General features: G+C 32.4%; 2 protein-coding genes across 6 annotated transcripts in view; one reads left to right on the top strand and one right to left on the bottom strand.

Moving 5' to 3' along the window:
- LOC127731601 (DNA repair and recombination protein RAD54-like) overlaps positions 1-10,846 on the bottom strand; it is a 54,217-nt gene extending 43,371 nt beyond the window's left edge. The window contains exon 1 of one of the 2 annotated variants that reach the window (XM_052240375.1): positions 10,697-10,846. In XM_052240375.1, coding sequence (XP_052096335.1) covers positions 10,697-10,708 — 12 coding nt within the window. In that variant the 5' untranslated portion in view covers positions 10,709-10,846. Of the gene's footprint in view, positions 1-995; positions 1,206-10,696 lie in introns of those variants that run through there. The other variant, XM_052240386.1, reaches the window with a different exon arrangement.
- The window catches only part of LOC127731529 (histone-lysine N-methyltransferase, H3 lysine-79 specific-like), a 50,146-nt gene continuing 33,134 nt past the window's right edge, over positions 1,268-18,279 (top strand). For all 4 annotated transcript variants that reach the window (XM_052240334.1, XM_052240333.1, XM_052240331.1 and 1 more), the window contains exons 1-6: positions 1,268-1,471; positions 1,578-1,618; positions 12,641-12,715; positions 14,596-14,659; positions 15,831-15,968; positions 16,329-16,419. In XM_052240334.1, coding sequence (XP_052096294.1) covers positions 1,397-1,471; positions 1,578-1,618; positions 12,641-12,715; positions 14,596-14,659; positions 15,831-15,968; positions 16,329-16,419 — 484 coding nt within the window. In that variant the 5' untranslated portion in view covers positions 1,268-1,396. The remainder of the gene's footprint in view (positions 1,472-1,577; positions 1,619-12,640; positions 12,716-14,595; positions 14,660-15,830; positions 15,969-16,328; positions 16,420-18,279) is intronic.

Genomic DNA, 18,279 nt, shown 5'->3' with positions numbered 1-18,279 from the left:
AGAAATAGCGATAAGATGTTTGCCAGGAAATACGACAGCTAGACGTCTGTGACGTCACATGTCCCACTTTGATGACGCTTAATTGGAGAGCCATTAAACTATATAATCATCTGTGTTTTATTTGAATGAGATGTAGTAATGAACATATGCTTGCATAAATTATATATATGGACATGTGTCCCTCCAGCACAGTCGGTGTTGACACATGTGTCACTCATACCTGCCAACCTTTAAAAATCGCCATGGGGGATTTTAAGCGCAAGAGGACCTAATGTTCCTCTTATATTGTCATAAGTGTTCTTTATTTACTACTATATTGTTTGAATGAGTATATATGTGCTTAAATATCCTTTTAACTCTTTTGAATGCCTGTTTTGAGGTCTCTTGTTTATATAATAAAGAATTTAAAAATTCAGGTCAACACCTCTCATGGGGATATCCCCCATAAATCGGGATAGTAGGCAGGTCTGGTCCCTCAGGCAGCAAGAGGGTAAAGTTACCTGATTTGACTACTTTATTAACTTCAAGGCTTTGTCCTGATTTACAAATTATTCTAATTTTATGGTTAATTTAAACAAGGATTTAAATAAAAAAAAACACAAATTAACTTGGTGCGTAATTTCTGGTGCGCATCAAAACAGGTGCCAGGAGCATACAATATAAACAAGGTAATCTTGATTTCACATGATATTGCAGGTTTTTCTCCAAAAAAAAATGTCAGTCATAGAGGATATGAATGACCCAGGAGAGAGTTCCCCTAACAGGAGTTAAACCTTATCTCTAACCCTCTTGATTATAGAGATATTTTAACACCCCCCTTTTACTTCATGAAAGTTTGTTTTTTTATTCTGCTGTTAATCCACACGTCTAATTAACCAAATACGGTAAATATTTAAAATTTGTAGATAAGTTGACACGACAAACATACTCTTGCGGATACAGTTTTATGTAGGTGTAAAAAAAACTACGATTCATGATTACATGACGTAACAAACCATTTCGCAAAACAGAATCAGTGTGTAGGCGGTCACATCTCCTTTGTGTGTTTTATATCAACATCGTTGTTTCAATAGTTTTTCTGTAGGATCATCATCATTGATATTTTACATGATTGTTCTTAAAGAGATACTTTAAAACTCAACAATACATATTTTTTCATTCATCTGAGCAAAGGGGATTTTCCTTTTCGAACAGAGCCGCCATAACTGGTGATTCCCAATTTGCCTGACAGAACCAATCAAATTTCCTGTTACATCTCACGTGCCAGACGGTGTTCCCATGTGCAGGAACTGACGCTGGAAGTGGGTTACTGGGACACTGAGAGTAATGGTCAAATACTGAGATATACTCTCAATACTTGACCATCAATGGATAAAGAAAGCATACACGATCAAGCATGGAAAAAGAACTAAAGTTACATAGCCCAGTTGGGACGGAACCTGCAATATTTACTTGGCCATTAGCTTCGTCGGTAAGGCGTGTTTAGACTGAAAATCATAATACCCTTTATCAAAAAGACAAAATTTCTTCAGTTATTTTAGTATTTTTTCGCTCATAATATATATTTTACTTTTCAGGATAAAGACGATGAGAATAACGAAATTGTTGAAACAATCAGGTAAGTCGTTTCTTGAAATAATTACAAAAACAGAACAAAACACTGACATGGTCTATTTTTATACAGACGCCATGCAGATAATGTATTCAATCATGTTTCACTGACTCGCAGGAATGTAACCGATATTTTTATGAAAACTATTAATCTTAGTTAAGTGCACGGGCATTTATTATTTATGCTAATGAATAAAGTAATTATAATTATAGATTAAAATCAGAATTGCATAGTCAACATTTTATTTCTATCCCAATTTATGGACAGACTGAATTACTATTTTGGGTCAAATTTAATTATGTCAAGTGTGCACAGTAGCCAGTACATGTAGGCAGCTCTGTACACATGGATATGTGCAACAAATCACAAAAATGACCAAATGCATAAAAAAGAACCCAAAGATTTTAATTTGCTACAAGTGTGTTTACTTGTATATTCCCATTTTTTCTATGCTTATATCCTATAAGTCTTGATGATGAATAACTTATGAAAAGAGAAAAATCCATATATTGATATATACATATAAGTAGATAGTAATGAAACAGGTGTGCACAATGGTCAGCTTTTACAACAAATGACAAGTACAGTATTCCCATATTTCCATTGACAAAGAAAATATGCTGACTCAGCAATTTTACACTGTTATGATCAGTAGTAAACCTCTTGTCTGTTATGAGGAGACATACACCTGACAGAAAGAAGGAATGTACCTGTATACTAAAGTGAATATATAATTTACCACTCTTCTTGTTTTCTGTTCTGAATTAGAATAGTTTCCATAATCAACATGATACAATCCTAATATCTTGATGATATACAGGATAAATTATCCATTGTCAGGTTTTCTTACAAATACATGTTCATGTATCTTGATAGTGTCCTGTTATTTTCTGAATGTTTGTTAATATATTGTCCAACAGAGGCCTCATAAAATTATTTATGTAATTTATTGATATCTCCTGCTTATATATACATACATCTATGTAAGAGTCTTTGTTATAGGTATACGGACCTGGGATCATCAGTTACCATATTGATTTCTGGTAAATTAATTTTCCCATTATATTTGTTTAAAATTCCATTCCCTACCACTTCCAGATTCCAATGGGTCTAAAAGTCTATTGTACACTTCCCTTATGCATTGTTTGCCTCAGGCATCTAAGTCCAATAATTTTACTGTTCTACATCCTGTAGATACCTATATTTTTTGCCATTGCCAACGACCATACTTTCTCAGACTGCTTGTAAGGTCTTAGACAAAATCTGTTGGAGGTGTACTGGTTGATATTTTTGTTCATGAAAACATGATTATTTTTAAATTGTAAAAACCAGTAACTGTGAGTACATTTTTTTGTACTTCAATTGGTTCTTTGTGTCTTTTTAACCGGATTTTCAAAGGAAAAATTGTTTATTGATTTGTAGATGTATGGTGGGCGGCTGCCAAACCGTGTCCGTTCATTAACATGAAAAAGCTTTGACGAAATTTTTTCAAATTTAGATATGTTGTTTCCTGTGACTAAATGAAGTTCAAGGTCAATTTTCACCAGTTTAGCTTTTCTCCTTGTTGAGTTCTAGCCCTTTCCCAAGAATTCAATTTTTGAAGAATTATTCCATTTCTGTACAAAGGGAAATAACTCATTTATTAAACAGTCTTCGAATTTAGCCACAAGTCCGACGGTCCTGGCCAGTAAAATCGGCCGTGGACTTGTCAAATTTGTTGTTCAAAAGTCCGACTGGGCTTGTAGATTTTTCGGTAGTTGGTACGCTCTTTGCGTCTTTGGTAATTAGTGATACCAATAAATCGGTTTCTATTTTGCGCTTTTTCACATGAATTAAACGTATTGCGATTAATACTGGATCGAGACATTGTATGAAATGACAGATCATTGGTTTCCTTCCCCCTAACTTATATTCCCAAAATGTTTCTTCGGCAATGTACTGGCGGAGCTCGTCCGGGAAGCCGTTTTAGCCCCCCGCCGATGACAATGTAAGGAAGAGAAAGTACGACGCTACACGGTCGCGTCAGTTCCTTTCCAGTTGGTTAGAAGGAAGTCCGTGGTTGATGTATGAGTTGAAAAACAAAATGTTCTGTTCATGGTGCACAGAACATAAAATGGATTCACAGTTTGTGACCCCAGGTAGTGACAACTTTAAATTGGATACTATTAAAATTCACGAGAAGAATAAGAGTCACAAATTTATTGCTCTAAATATGAGAAGCCTGCAGCTGAACCATCAGAGTCTGAAAAATGTTACAGCATTCTAGCAGGGTCCGACACTTACGGTTGTCCGATTGCCCGGGGCAAGCTAATGCCGTATTCGGACAAGTAAAAACATCATCTTGGTTGTCCGATCGGGCAAGTGAAAAAAAAAGTGTTATATGATTAAAATTTCACAAAATCAATAGTGTCTGTTGTTTTGTCCATAGATTACTCAGTGATAACACCGCACGGTCGAGTAAAGTGGTCTTAACCCCCCTTCAGTGCGTATATTTCGTCAATTGTTCGCACTGAATTCCCCATTTTACCAAAAATAGATCACGTTTAAAAATATTGGCCAATCAGGCGGCCGCGGCGTTGCTTCGTCATTATCGTTATCCATCGGGACACCACTCGGGCGTTTCCGACGCACGTGTTATTCCCACCGACCAATGGAAAGCGGAGGTCTATTTTCGTTGTTCTAACTTTATAATTTGACATCGGATGTGTATTTCCCTAAGATGGAAAAACGTAAAAGCTTGAAAGAGAAAATGAAATTAAACTTTAACAAATTTGTCAGTTGTTGTCAGTTTATCAAGAAGGGTTTTTTGAAATGGCATTTCTTAGATAAATTATTATGAAATAAGTATCTCTATGTAAATGATCCAATAGTATATTTTCATACTCCATAATCAATTTACACCCCATATACATGATAACTATATTTTATCTGCATGTACTACATTACAACCACAAAAATAGCATGTAAAAGTTTGGGCATGTAGATTTCACTTTCGGACAAGTAAAAGTAATAGGGCACTTGCCCAACTGGACAAGTTGGTATAAAAGTTAATGTCGAACCCTGTCTAGAGAAGGCACCTTCTTTCTAAATTTTTAAGAGAATAAAATTATTATAACAGCTACTTTTTACTTTTTTCTCCAATTGTCAATGTTATTCCTATTAAATTTATCTTCAAAACATGACACTCAAAGCTCTCAGAATGCAGGATTTTGCATCTAATTTTCAAAATTTTTCTGGGGGGGCATGCCCCCAGACCCTCCTAGCTGGTTCGCAGCGCTTCGCGCTGCTCAGCCGTGATAATAATTTGTGTGGTCTAGTAGAATTTTCTGGGGACTTGTAAAATTTATGAACCACAAGTCCTACTGACTTGTAGGTTGAAAAGTTAAGTGTGAAGACTGTTAAAAGATTTTTATAAGACATTGTATTAATGATAAATGACATTTTGGATTTTTTTTTCTTTTCTTTGGTAAATTGTTTGAAGAATTTTGTGGTAGGTTTGTTTGTTATTCTGTATAAACTTATTTTCTGAATGCTATATATAAATTTTTTTTTGATGAAGTGAACTCCTTTAATTAGATGATAATCTATTTTTTTATTAAAGGATATATTTCATTACATTACATTGTGTAGATAAAGTTGTTGACATTGATAGATAAGTTGCAGATCTATATTAGTTTGTGAAAGAACAAATATTTGGAACTATTAATTATATTTGATTAAAATTTTGAAAATAGATATACATTGTGTAACATCATATCTAATTTTAGAGAGTTAAATCATATCTAATTTTAGAGAGTTAAATCATATCTAATTTTAGAGAACTATGTTTGCTTTATTAGTTAAACCATATTTCTGTTCAAAGGGAAATAACTCAAACTTATTCCATGAACTAATAATGATAAAATAAGTAACTATATTGATTCTGTTCAATTAATTTTAGTCATTAGTTGTCAAAATTTCTTTATAACTATTATCTTTGAGTCGTGTGTTATGAAGGTAGATGTCACAGTTGTTATGTGGTATTTTATTTTTGTTGTGTGTGTTAATGTTTAATTTATACATGATCCAGTTTGGGGTTCATATTTGCAAATATCCTTTTCATTATTAATTAGATAATAATCTATTTTAAATATTCAATCACAATCCAAATTCAGAGCTGTTTTAAGCTTAAATGTTGTGTCCATACTTGATCAACTGTTCAGGGTTCGACCTCTGCAGGAAAATCCAGTTTGTTGTCACTCGACAGCCTCTTGTTGTTATTTGTTTTTGTGCTTCCTAAAGTTGCTAATACCTTCATAAGTTGGTCTCTGATAGATAGTTGTCTCATTGGCGATCATACCACATTTCCTTACATTATATTTAGAACTGATCTGTTTAGTCAATATAAAATAACAAAGAAGTGGTATGATTGTCAATGAGACAACTCTCCACCAGAGACCAAATGAAGTAGAAGTTTACAAATATAGGCCACCATAAGGCCTTCAACAATGAGCAAACCCTATACTGCTAATAAGCTATAAAAGGTCCTGAAATGGAGAATGGCTAACAATTCAAATAAGAAAACTAATGGCCAAATTTACGCACAAAACAATAAATGAAAAAAAAACAAATATTATATACAGCAACAAAAAACAACCACTGAATTACAGGCTCCTGACTTTGGACAGGCACATACAGAATGTGGCTATGGTTAAACATGTTAGCTGGAGCAAATATCTTCCCCTAACCTGGGACGGTGGTGTAACAGTACAACATGAGAACAAACTATAAACATGTTTAACCCTGCCACATTCTTTATGTGCCTGTCCCAAGTCAGGAGCCTGTAGTTCAGTGGTTGTTTGTTCATGTCTGTCACATTTGTTTTTTTTGTAAATTGTTTTGTTATAAATTAGGCTGTTAGTTTTCTCAATTGAATTGTTGCGTATTTTTCATGTCGGGGCCGACTATACGGTATGAACTTTTCTCATTGTTGAAGGCCGTATGGTTGTCTATAATTGCTTACATCCACTTCATTATAACTTTGGTGCATAGCTGTCTCATTGGCAATCATACCACATCTCCTTATTTTTATATAAAAATCATTTGAAAAGGGCTTAGCTCATCAGATTGATAAAAAGCACAAAAAGTGAACAAAAACACAACACAAAGTACAAATCTGAGAGTACACAAAATATTGAAAGCCAGTTCAAAGCCAATTCTTACTAAATGATTGCATCAGAATATACCCAAAAGTCAATGTGATATGATGAGTCCTGTCATTTTTAGAGGCTGAAGTTTCATCCTACACAATCATGGAAAAAGCATATGATGGGTTTATTTTGTAATGTGATAATCAAGATTGTTAACTTGGGATGCAAACTAGATCTCTGTTAAAGAGGGTATATCAGATAGGGAGTAATTTGGCCTCGTAACAGACCACCTACATATCCCAAATTGCACTCTACTTACAAGAGTCATCAGATTTACTATCCCAATTCTAATTGGACGTGTAAAACTGAAGTAGGATTTACCATTGTCATCTGTATGTTTACTTGATATTACTTGGTTTATTTGATAAATTCTGGATTAAAAATGTGAATTTTCTAAAAATAATGAGCCTATTTGACAAGTATGAAACTGTTTAATTGGTCTTAAAATTGTGAACACTTCTCTCTTAGGCTTTTAGCATCATGATAATGTGATTCTAGCTAAAATTATTTACTTATAGATCGTGTTATGTGACTTGATGCTATAATTTCTAGAACCACAATAGTATTTCCAAATCCCCTGTTTACCAGGATGTTAAACTTGTGGAGAGAACACTAGGTTTTCAAATAATTAACAATATTTCTTGTTCCTCATTTCCTAAAACACACAGTAATCTATTTTTGACAAGCTCAATTATTCCATGCAACAATGTTGTATAAGGTATTGACCTGATTTTTAGTATGTACAAATAATAATATAGTCCTTAAGGAAATTCATGTTGTGCCCAACACATCTAATTTCCCAGATACCAATGTTGTGTAAATTAACCAAGAATAATAATATAATCCCTAGATTAAGCAAACATCTTATTCTTTGATGCAAACATATTGTTTGAGATACAAGACTTGATATGGATACAGAATATTAAACACACCACCAGGCTTATAAAGTGATCAAAGGCAATTTGTCACCTTAATTTAAGGACACATGAATGCATTATTTTATCTTTAAAATTGAACTCTTGTCAGAAGAAAACTTGTGCATGGTGCAGCTGTTCAATTAAGAAATAAAAAGGATGAAAACCATAAATTGTGATTTGATTGAGCTGTTTAGTATATGATTTAAAAGTTTTGACATGACAAACTTGTCTAGACTGCTTTTACATATAGTTCATGTTTATTGATCCAAATGGTTGTTACCAATCATTTTACAACAGGAAGTTTCTATTCAAAGTCAAAAATATTTATATAATCTTTTAAAGGAAAAATATATAGGAAGTAAAATTGATTAAAAAAGAACCTTTCCATATGAGATTGTATTCAGTGAAATACACCCTTATTAGTACATGTAATTTTATGTTTGTTTATGTTGGTTCTTCTGATTAGATAAACTACTTTTTGGTTACACTATCTATTATTGTATCATTCCTCTTCAGTAAAAGTTGACATTTGAACAGTGGAAGTGGTATACGTGCTTGAAATATAAGTTTTATATTTAACAATATTTATTTGTAAACATGATAAGAATAAGATGTGAACATAAATTAAATAGCACTCCAACATCAGTTACACAAGTGAACCAAAATAGATATCTAGACGTCATCCTATGATGATCATCAACAATGGAAGCATCCACACAAATGACCATTCCTTAATTGCCAAGAGCCTAAACATTTAAAATTAATGATTTCATCTATTTTACGGTACTTCAAGAGAAAATTTTTGATTTTCTGAAAATTTCAAATGACTTCAAAGCTTGTCAAAGGTAAAGTAATCCAATTTAGGAGGGTTACCAATGCATGCATGGCTAAGAGGGGTTAGTAAAATCATACTGAAATATCAGTAAAAGTTAAATTAACCTTAGCCATGCATGGCTAACCCTCTTTAGTTTGGTCAGTTTTCATCATACATTTCTTATCAATTTTCCAGAATTCAAAATTATTCCAGATTCCTTGTTTTATAGATATAGTGAGTTCCTAAGCAATCTACTAACATGTAGATCATATTTGTTCAGAAAGTCCTATTCATCTGAATTAAGTGGCACATGAAACCTTTTAACAACAAAATTCACTAAAGAGTTAGTGTTGCAGAGTCATTGACCCCAATTCTATACAACCTAATTTACACCAGACCTATCAAATGCTTGACAGACCCCTATAACTCCTTTGCTGTAAATAAGTCCAGACAAAGATTTACTTGTACACAATATACTTCTGTTAATGTGGTTATAAGGTTACTGAACCAACAGTTTATATATTGTTCTATACAGGAATCAATAGCAGTAACTTGTAGTATCATTTATAAGTGACGGGAAAGTCAACCTTTCACCCTTACCTACTTCTTTGACCAAGATTTACCTTTACCTTCCAGTTACCCTATTCTCAAAAAAATATATGAACATATATTTTCATGTAAGGTTTACAATTGTATGAATATCATCTATAATTTATAGTGACACAAAACACCCCTTTTTTACGAACCAATAATTTCTAAGGTTACTGACCATATAATGACCTAACTGTACAGGAGGATCAATAACCTGGAATCTACTGACCTAACAAATCAATAATTCCTGTAATGGTTACAGAGCATCATAATCATTAGTGTACTGAACAAAGACAAATTCTATCTTTTATAAGGCATTGACTTGTGTTGATCAGCTTTTATGTAGATGGCTTGTTAGCTAATAAATAGCATAGCTTTTAAAAGGACATGTCAATAAAGGAATTTTTTTATTCAGGTTCATGAAAAAATAGGTCATGGGTAGATTTAAACTACTTGTATCACTGAGGTACTCTGATTTGAATTGGGTCAAAGTTATAATGTCTAGTCTAAGTGTATCTGTAGAGTTATGATAGCCAAGTGACATATATAACCCCCTGCTAGATTTATAAGTAGATATTTACTTGTTTTTGTTTTGCTGTATTATTTAAGATTATCTCTAATGTCCTTTAATGAATTGGATGTGGATAGCAGATCTTTGAGAGTCTGTTCAATTTATTCACAACTCCTCTTGACTCTGGACTATATATAGAGCTTGATAATTGCCACTCTTTATCGTTGTTGAAGACAGTCTGACTGTTGACCTCTAAAGTCTTCTTTTGGTGAACCAAGTTTTCTGGTTCTTAATTTGGGGTAGTGCAGTCAACATGCAGGGAGATGACTCCAGCTGTCCTATATAGATATTAATTTGGGATCCATTGTGTTATGGAGCTGGGGAGGGGTCCAGCTGTTTTCCTGTAATAACTTGAGAACTGTTCAGCCAATGCTTTTCAATTTTAATACCCGGGTATGTTGTTCCTGATTACAACATGAGGGTCATTTTGATTTAGATTGATTGGACACTTTATGTTGATTCTGTGTGCTAACTGGAAAGCTTGAGCCAATCCTATTCAAATGTTTATATATTGTTTCAATGACCAAATTGATGTCAAGATCAGTCTTTTTCTTTTTCCTTTAGGAGTTATGGTCCTTGATAACTTTAACAATGACACTTAAATGTAAGAACAATCTGTTTTGCTGTCATTTTGACAGCCCATTGTTTGGTTTGTTCTATTGTTTTGTTTGGTTGCTGTATTGACATATAATCCATATCTCCTTTGATTCATATTTACAATCTATAAAAAAAATTGTAAATTGAAGATTTTCTTTTGCCTTGATGATTTTCTTTAAATCAGCTTTTCAAAATCAATGGTATAATTTTGTGTTGATAAATTGCCAGATGTTATTTTTAATGTGGCATTTACATGAAACCCATTGTTGTTTCCTAATAGGGGTTTTATGTAATTGTTTTGCTCTATCGATCATGTTTTTGGAAAATGGCCTAGTTCTATAAATAATAATGCAAGTAGATTCATTACAAGATTAGTTGTTAAAATGTTTTACTGAAAAATCTTACCTCAAGTTTCATAGAAATATCAAATGATACATTGGTATTCCAATTGGGCTATTGATAATTGAAAAAAAACAAGCAGTTCCTAGTTTCATTTCCTTTTAAGTATTGACTTATTTTGATTGCACTTATAAATGAAAATCAAACTACAGAAAATTAAGTGCAGTTTATGTGACAATATTTTTAAAGTGTTGCTTCCTGGTGTAAATGTCATCAATTGAACAATATTAAAGGTTTCAGTTCAATGGCATCCTAATATCAACAGATACCAACAACTCTTAGATTTTACCTGATTACTTTTTATTTAAACCTGTACAAGTAATCAAATATTATGACATCTGGCCTTATTTTAGAACAGACACTAGATTGCTGGAATTCATGTTTTTTTTTATCCTGACATTAATGAAAATCAAATAACAAACACACATAACATATAGCATACACATACACGTGTGTAAATGTAGTATACCATTATTAGACATACTCCTCTAAATGCTCTAATACTTTTATCATTAATCCATTACACATTACAATACCTTTTTTTCTCAATTATTATGATTAAGGAACAACATTTTTGTTCATTTATGATTTATTCATATAACTAAGGTTATTGAAGAACAATTTTCCAAACTGTGTGAAGAAAAGTTGTATTAGAATATCAGATACATTTTTAGACAAGAAATCTAAAGTATAAAAGCCATATCTGCACTGATAAAGGTTTATTGATTTTATGGTTAAGTATAATGCCACAACTTGTCTGAATCCTTGGTTACAAATTAACACAGATTCTCTTTATGTATGTCCTATATCCATATTACATTTCTTTATAATCATGATCATACAAAGTCATTTAAAGGAAGGCTTATCTTCAGAAAGAAATTAAGTTATTCTGACAAAATGATGAGACAGCATTTGCACCACAGGGCTAAAAAACTCTTTGAGGTGTATTGTAATAAATTCATTGTGATGAACAGAAATTTTGGCAATAAGGTCCTTTACTCATTTTTAAAACTCATACATTTACATAGATCTGAATCAATACACAAATAACAAGAAACAAAGCATCATTATTGACATCAGATATACCTATGAATCATCAAGATATTAAACATCCTTTAACTTTTTTGGTGTCCATCCCAAAGTCTAATTACATCACAACAACAGATATTTGTACTAACTTTATGTACATGTACATTGTTACACATGTTACACATATCACACATGTTACACATATCACACATGTTACCACTGTGATGGTATGCCACTGCAAAACATATGATAGTTAACTGTTTTATGGTCAAGGGACGCAGTGACATTTGATTTTCTTTGACCACGAATATAGTTCTTAGAGTGGGCAGTGTATGACTGGGTATTTTTTTCCAGATACCAGCTTCCAAATTTATTTCTCTATATTTTATCCATAAAATAGTAAGTAGGGGATGAAATTACATGCGAAATTTTTTTAGATTTCAGTAGTGATTTGGTCCAGTTGAAAAAGGCCAAAAACTAGTATGTCTGAAGCTGTCACACTGAAGTATAGACCCCCTTCACATAAAATTGTCCATATTTTGAGTTAGAGCTGGTAGACTTTTCTATAACTTTTCTATAATTTGTCCTAAAAGTCATGAAAGTAGTACACTAAACTGTAAAGGGAAAACGAAGATTCAATTTTTATTGTCTAAAAGAAATGCACTACGAAAGAAATAACTGTTCTTCGGCCTTGTGTACTAACTTAAAGTTTATTGTCATAGTTTGTAGTTGTTCGGCCTTGTGTACTAACTTAAAGTTTATTGTCATAGTTTGTAGTTGTAATCCACTGTCTGTGGTGACAAATCACTACATAAAGTGGCTTTCAAATAAAAAACTATTCATCACCAGTATGGTATATAGTTGCAAACCATATTTCCACTCTGCTGTGTCCTTATTTTTCATATGCATGTATAATTTCAGGTGGGTACGTGCTGACTATCCAGATTTGGATTATGCCTTGGCCAATCATATACTGCAGGATTATGACACCAAAAGGTAATCTATATCATTATATTATCCATTCTAAATGATAGTTTTATTTAATGACATTTACAAATTCATTACATATGCAATACTACTCCCACTATTAGATCAATAACGTATGGTTCATGTTTACTATGAAATACATTATATTGTAAAAAAAAAGTTTTTTTTATCGATTATTTAATTTTACGTCAGACAGTTGATAGTGATAAGTTATTTATGAATGAAATGTTGTTATTATTTATGAGTTCTAAACTATGATGCATATAATGACACAATATGATGCACTTATACATTTAGGTAATGTTTTCAATGTTTGATCTATCCAGCCATATTGATAGGCCTTTGAGACAACAAGTAGATAATAAATATTCTTCTATCATGACACTGACTTGAAAATCAATAGTTATTATATAACATGGAGAGAGACCCTAAAGCTGTGTTAGGAAAGATCATGACAAGTCTGATTATAGGATCCGTACTAAAAGGTTGCATTAGACACAAACCCATAAATGGAATAGAATAGAAACAGAAAATCCAGCAACAGTTGAAACTAAGCAAGATTTTTTACAAGGATTCAAAAAAAAATTGAGCCAGCCATACATTTTTTATACGACCGCAAAAAATTTGCGTTCGTATATTGCTATCATGTCGTCGTCTTCCGAAGACATTTGGTTTCCGGACAATAACTTTAGTATAAGTAAATGGAGCTCTATAAAATTTAATCACAAGGTTCATTAGCACTTTTGGAAGGTTGGGATTGATTTTGGGGGTTATGGTCCGAACTGTTTAGGAATTGGGGGTAAAAAAGGTGCCTAAAAATGTATTTTTCTAGTTTCCGGACAATAACTTGTGTATTAGTGTATGGATCTCTATGAAATTGTACCACAAGGTTCCATACCACAAAGTGAAGGTTGGGGTCAATTTTGTGGGTTGTGGCTTTAATCGTTAAGAAACTAGAGGCCAAAAACAAAACTTTTCTAATACTGGCTATGCTGGTTCTAACATAAATTTTTTCTGATCTGTATATAAAGAAACAGCAAATACTGATATGGCAGGAGATACACACTAAACAGGGTGTGTAAATCATTATATTTAGTTTGTAAACAGATCTACTAAATATTGCACAACAGCAAGAAATCTTCGATTGAAAATAAATACAAATCTTTTAACCAATTTCAATGAGGATTAATTTAAAGTCTTGAATTATTTGAGGTTTTTACCATGTATTACTATATTGGATATTTGGTCATTTTTAAATAGGACTACATTGAGGTCCAAAGTGTCCAAAATTAGACTGTTTGATTTCACCAAAAACTGAATTCTTGTGGTTCTATGATATGCTGAATCTAACTGTGCATTCAGATTTTTAATTTTGGGCCCTGTTTTCAAATTAGTCCATATTAAAGTCCAAAGGGTCCAAAATTAAGTTCATTCATTGTTTGAATTCATGGTTTTTTTTTTTTATATGCTGAATCTAACTATGGAATTAGATTTTGGATATTGGGACCATTAAGTAAATTAAATACCCCATTTCAAATTTTAAAGTTATCTGACCACATTTATTCTGTGTCAGAAATCTATAATGTGTCAAATATTTAATCACTATTCATATTCAGAGCTGTATCATTCAAGCTTGAATATTGTGTCCATACTTGCCCCAACTGTTCAGAGTTTGACCTGTGCAGTCGTATCCAGCTGCTCCAGCATTTTTTTTATCATGTTTTTAATCTTTAGACTTAGTAACATCAGACATTCCATTACATTCAAGTCAATCAATTTGAAATGATACTCTCAATATTGTATCAGATGGTGTTTAGGAAACTCTATTATTGTTCAATTGTAAGTAATTAACCGTTTATGTATTTATATGTTGCATTTTTTTTTTTAAGTTATGAAAGCATGAAGAACTTGTGTGATAAGTACAACAGAACAATAGACAGCTTCAAAAATCTGGTAAGTGCTGCTGGTAAAGTTAAAAATCGCCCTGTAGTACATGTGTAGGTGTCAGACCACCAATTCACCCACTCCAATTTAGAACATATATAAAAGTAGCCCTTCCCTGTCAAAAAATAGTGCATTTGATGTCATTGTTTACTGAAACTAACCAACACATTTGCAGAAATGAAACTTTTGGTGAAAGATAAATCAAGACCATTTTGAGTCAAAATTTACATGTCCATAAGTTTGCATTAAAAATTTGAGGATAAATGCCCACTATAGTATACTTATTTAAGATTTCTAGAAAACCTGGGGTTATTTTTAGTACTAGTTCTCTTCTGAACGGTGGTGTTTTATTACAAGACTTTTACATTGGTTGAAAATTGGCATGTAGAAATGTGAAACATACAATTCAGGATATATCTGGTTTTTATGAAGTTTAACTTGAGGTGAAATATTTAGAAAGCTACATGAAAATTGAAAAAAAATGGTTCAATAGATGGGATTTTGAATTGTTGGTCTGACAACTGTATGCCCATAATTGTTGGTCTAATGTAGCATTATGACACCTTATGAATGCTTCTCCTCTGAGACCATATGTCTGAAGCCTTCATGCATAGTGAGATTGTTGGTCATTATGTGTTGTTGTCCAAACTTTGTAGGAGTTATGGGCCTCTTGTAGCACTACTTCAGCGATTTTTTGCCCTCTGTAGCATAATGACACCATGTGAACTCCTCTACAAAGAGACATTTTGGCCGAAAGCGTTCATGCTTATTAGGAGTGTTTATCATCATGTATAGTGGACCATACTATACTCCATTTTGCCATCTTTGCATGGGATGTAGGGCTTTGACCAATAATGTAATGTTTGTAGAGATTGTTCCACGACATATTCTTGAGACTATATATTTCACTGTTATAAAGTTGCTTGGGCCATTTTTCCATGGCATAACAATCTTTAATGGGTTGCACAAACGTCAATTAACATGAAATGACATTTTCATTTACACTGTACTGATTAAATCTGTTGTATTTGTTAAAGATGAAATTACTTCTTGAATTTAAAAATTCAGAGATGTTAAATATTAATTATAGTGCACGCTACCCAGCCCTTAAGTTTATTTACCTGTTCAAACAGTTAATATTAAGACTGAAATTTTAACTCCTTTTTATTTTTTGTATTAGTGGAAAGGAGCCTCTAGACCTAAGAAACAAAGTGACAAAGCATCTTCAGGGCTACTCAAACACATTCTACAACAGTGTTATAATATATCAGTAGAAGATCCAGAAAGATTGAACCAGTATGAACCATTCTCTCCAGAGGTAACATACCTTTTAGTGCTTCCAAAATTATTATTTTATAAAGTGTTGTATATACCAAGATTATATTGTTTCATAGACACAATCAGTTCCTGTGTAGGATTGTAAATCAGATGTCAATTTGTTGACTTGTTATTTAACTTTCATGCACAAAAATTATTCTTTTTTAATTATATGATTTCATTTATTTTCTATATGTAAAATTGAGTTGTGACAAATTAACTTATTAATGTTCCTTCTGAACATGTTCAACACAGATTTATTGGGTTAAAACCTGCACAAGGTCTTTCCTCAAGTAAAAGCATTGAATAACATATTTTTTACGCATAGATTTATTGACTGGAAATATTCTGTTATGTTCAGGTGTATGGAGAGACATCATATGAACTTGTTGATCAGATGATAAAATCAGTCAATTTTACTGAAGATGATTACTTTATTGATCTTGGAAGTGGTAAGTTAGTAGTATTGAAGCTTAAGATTTGTTTTGACCTTAAAAGTGGTAAGTGTTTAGGACTAACTCTGAAAGATTTGTTTTGATCTTAGAAATGGTAAGTTGGAAGAACTGAATCTAAGTACAAGTATTAATCTTTCAAGTGAAAAGTACAAATGACTGAAGCTTGATATTTGTACTAATCTTAGAATTGACAAGTGCAAAGGACTGAAACTTAAGATGTGTATTGATCTATGAAGTGTTAAGTGCAAAGGACTGAAACCTTAACTTTATGATGATCTTGGAAGTGCTAAGTGCAAAGGACTGAAACCTAAACTTTATATTGATCTTGGAAGTGCTAAGTGCAAAGGACTGAAACCTAAACTTTATGATGATCTTGGAAGTGCTAAGTGCAAAGGACTGAAACCTAAACTTTATATTGATCTTGGAAGTGCTAAGTGCAATGAACTGATTCTAAAAATTTGCATTGATCTTTTATGTGTTTAGGCCAAAAGGTCGTATTGATCTAGGGAGTACTGAAGCTTAAGATTTGTTTTGATCTTGAAAGTGTTAAGTGCAAAGGACTAAGACCTAAATCTTGTAATGATTTTGAAAGTGGTAAGTTCAAAAAACTGAAGCTTAAAATTTTATATTTATCTTGGAAGTTGTGTTTTAGGTGGTAAGTTCAAAGGTTTGTTTTGATCTTGTAAATGGTAAGTGCAAAGGAATGAAAAAAATTGCATTGATCTTATATATGGTAAGTTCAAAGGTTTGTATTGATTAAGGAAGTGGTAAGTGCAAAGAAATAAAGCAGAAGATTTGTAATGATTTATCAAGTGCAAAGGACAGAAACTTTTAAAGATTTGAGTTGATCTTGGAAGTTGTGTTTAGGAGTGAATCTAAAAAAAACGTTAATTATGTTTTATGGTAAGTTCAAAGGTTTGTATGGATTTTTTTAAGTGGTAAGTGCAAAGGACTGAAGATTTAAGATTTATATTGATAAAGGAGGGAGTCAGTGCAGAGGATTGAATATAACAATTTTGTATTTATCTTTGAAGTGGTATATGCAAAGGACTCAAGCTAAAGATTTGTATTGATCTTGGAAATGGCAAGTCTTGAGGACTGAAGCATAAGATTTGTATTGATCTTGGAAATGGCAATTCTTGAGCATTGATGCATAAGATTTGTATTGATCTTGGAAATGGCAAGTCCTGAGGACTGAAGCATAAGATTTGAATTGATGTTGGAAATGGCAAGTCTTGAGGACTGAATCATAAGATTTGTATTGCATGTATTGATCTTGGAGATGTCAAGTGCTGAGGACTGAAGCATAAGATTTGTATTGATCTTGGAAATGGCGTCTTGAGGACTAATGCATAAGATTTGTATTGATCTTGGAAATGGCAAGTCCTGAGGAGTTAAGCATAAGATTTGTATTGATCTTGGAAATGGCATGTCTTGAGGACTGAAGCATAAGATTTGTTATGTCATATCTTAGAAAAAAGTAAAATAACAAATTACCGAAATTCTAATGAAAATTCAAAACGAAAGTCCCTTAACAAAGTCAAAAATGGCAAAATCAAAAGCTCGAACACTTCAAACGAATGGAAAACATCTGTCATATTTCTGACTTGGTACAGGCATTTCTTTATGTAGAAAATGGTTGATTAAACCTGGTTTTATAGCTAGCTTAACTTCTCACTTGTATGACAGTCACATAGAATTCCATTATATTGTTAACAATGTATGAGCAAAACAAACAGATATAATAGGTAAAAAATGTCATATATTGGGGTGCAGCAGTCAGCATTGTGTTTTAATGTTAATCACTATAAAAACAAACAATTATTTAAACAAAGAAAAACAAAATGGCATATAGAC

This window comes from Mytilus californianus, unplaced genomic scaffold, assembly GCF_021869535.1.
Source record: "Mytilus californianus isolate M0D057914Y unplaced genomic scaffold, xbMytCali1.0.p SCAF_1, whole genome shotgun sequence".
Lineage (NCBI taxonomy): Eukaryota > Metazoa > Mollusca > Bivalvia > Mytilida > Mytilidae > Mytilus > Mytilus californianus.
The sequence above is the reverse complement of the archived record's forward strand: the minus strand, read 5'-3'. Positions and strand labels throughout refer to the sequence as shown.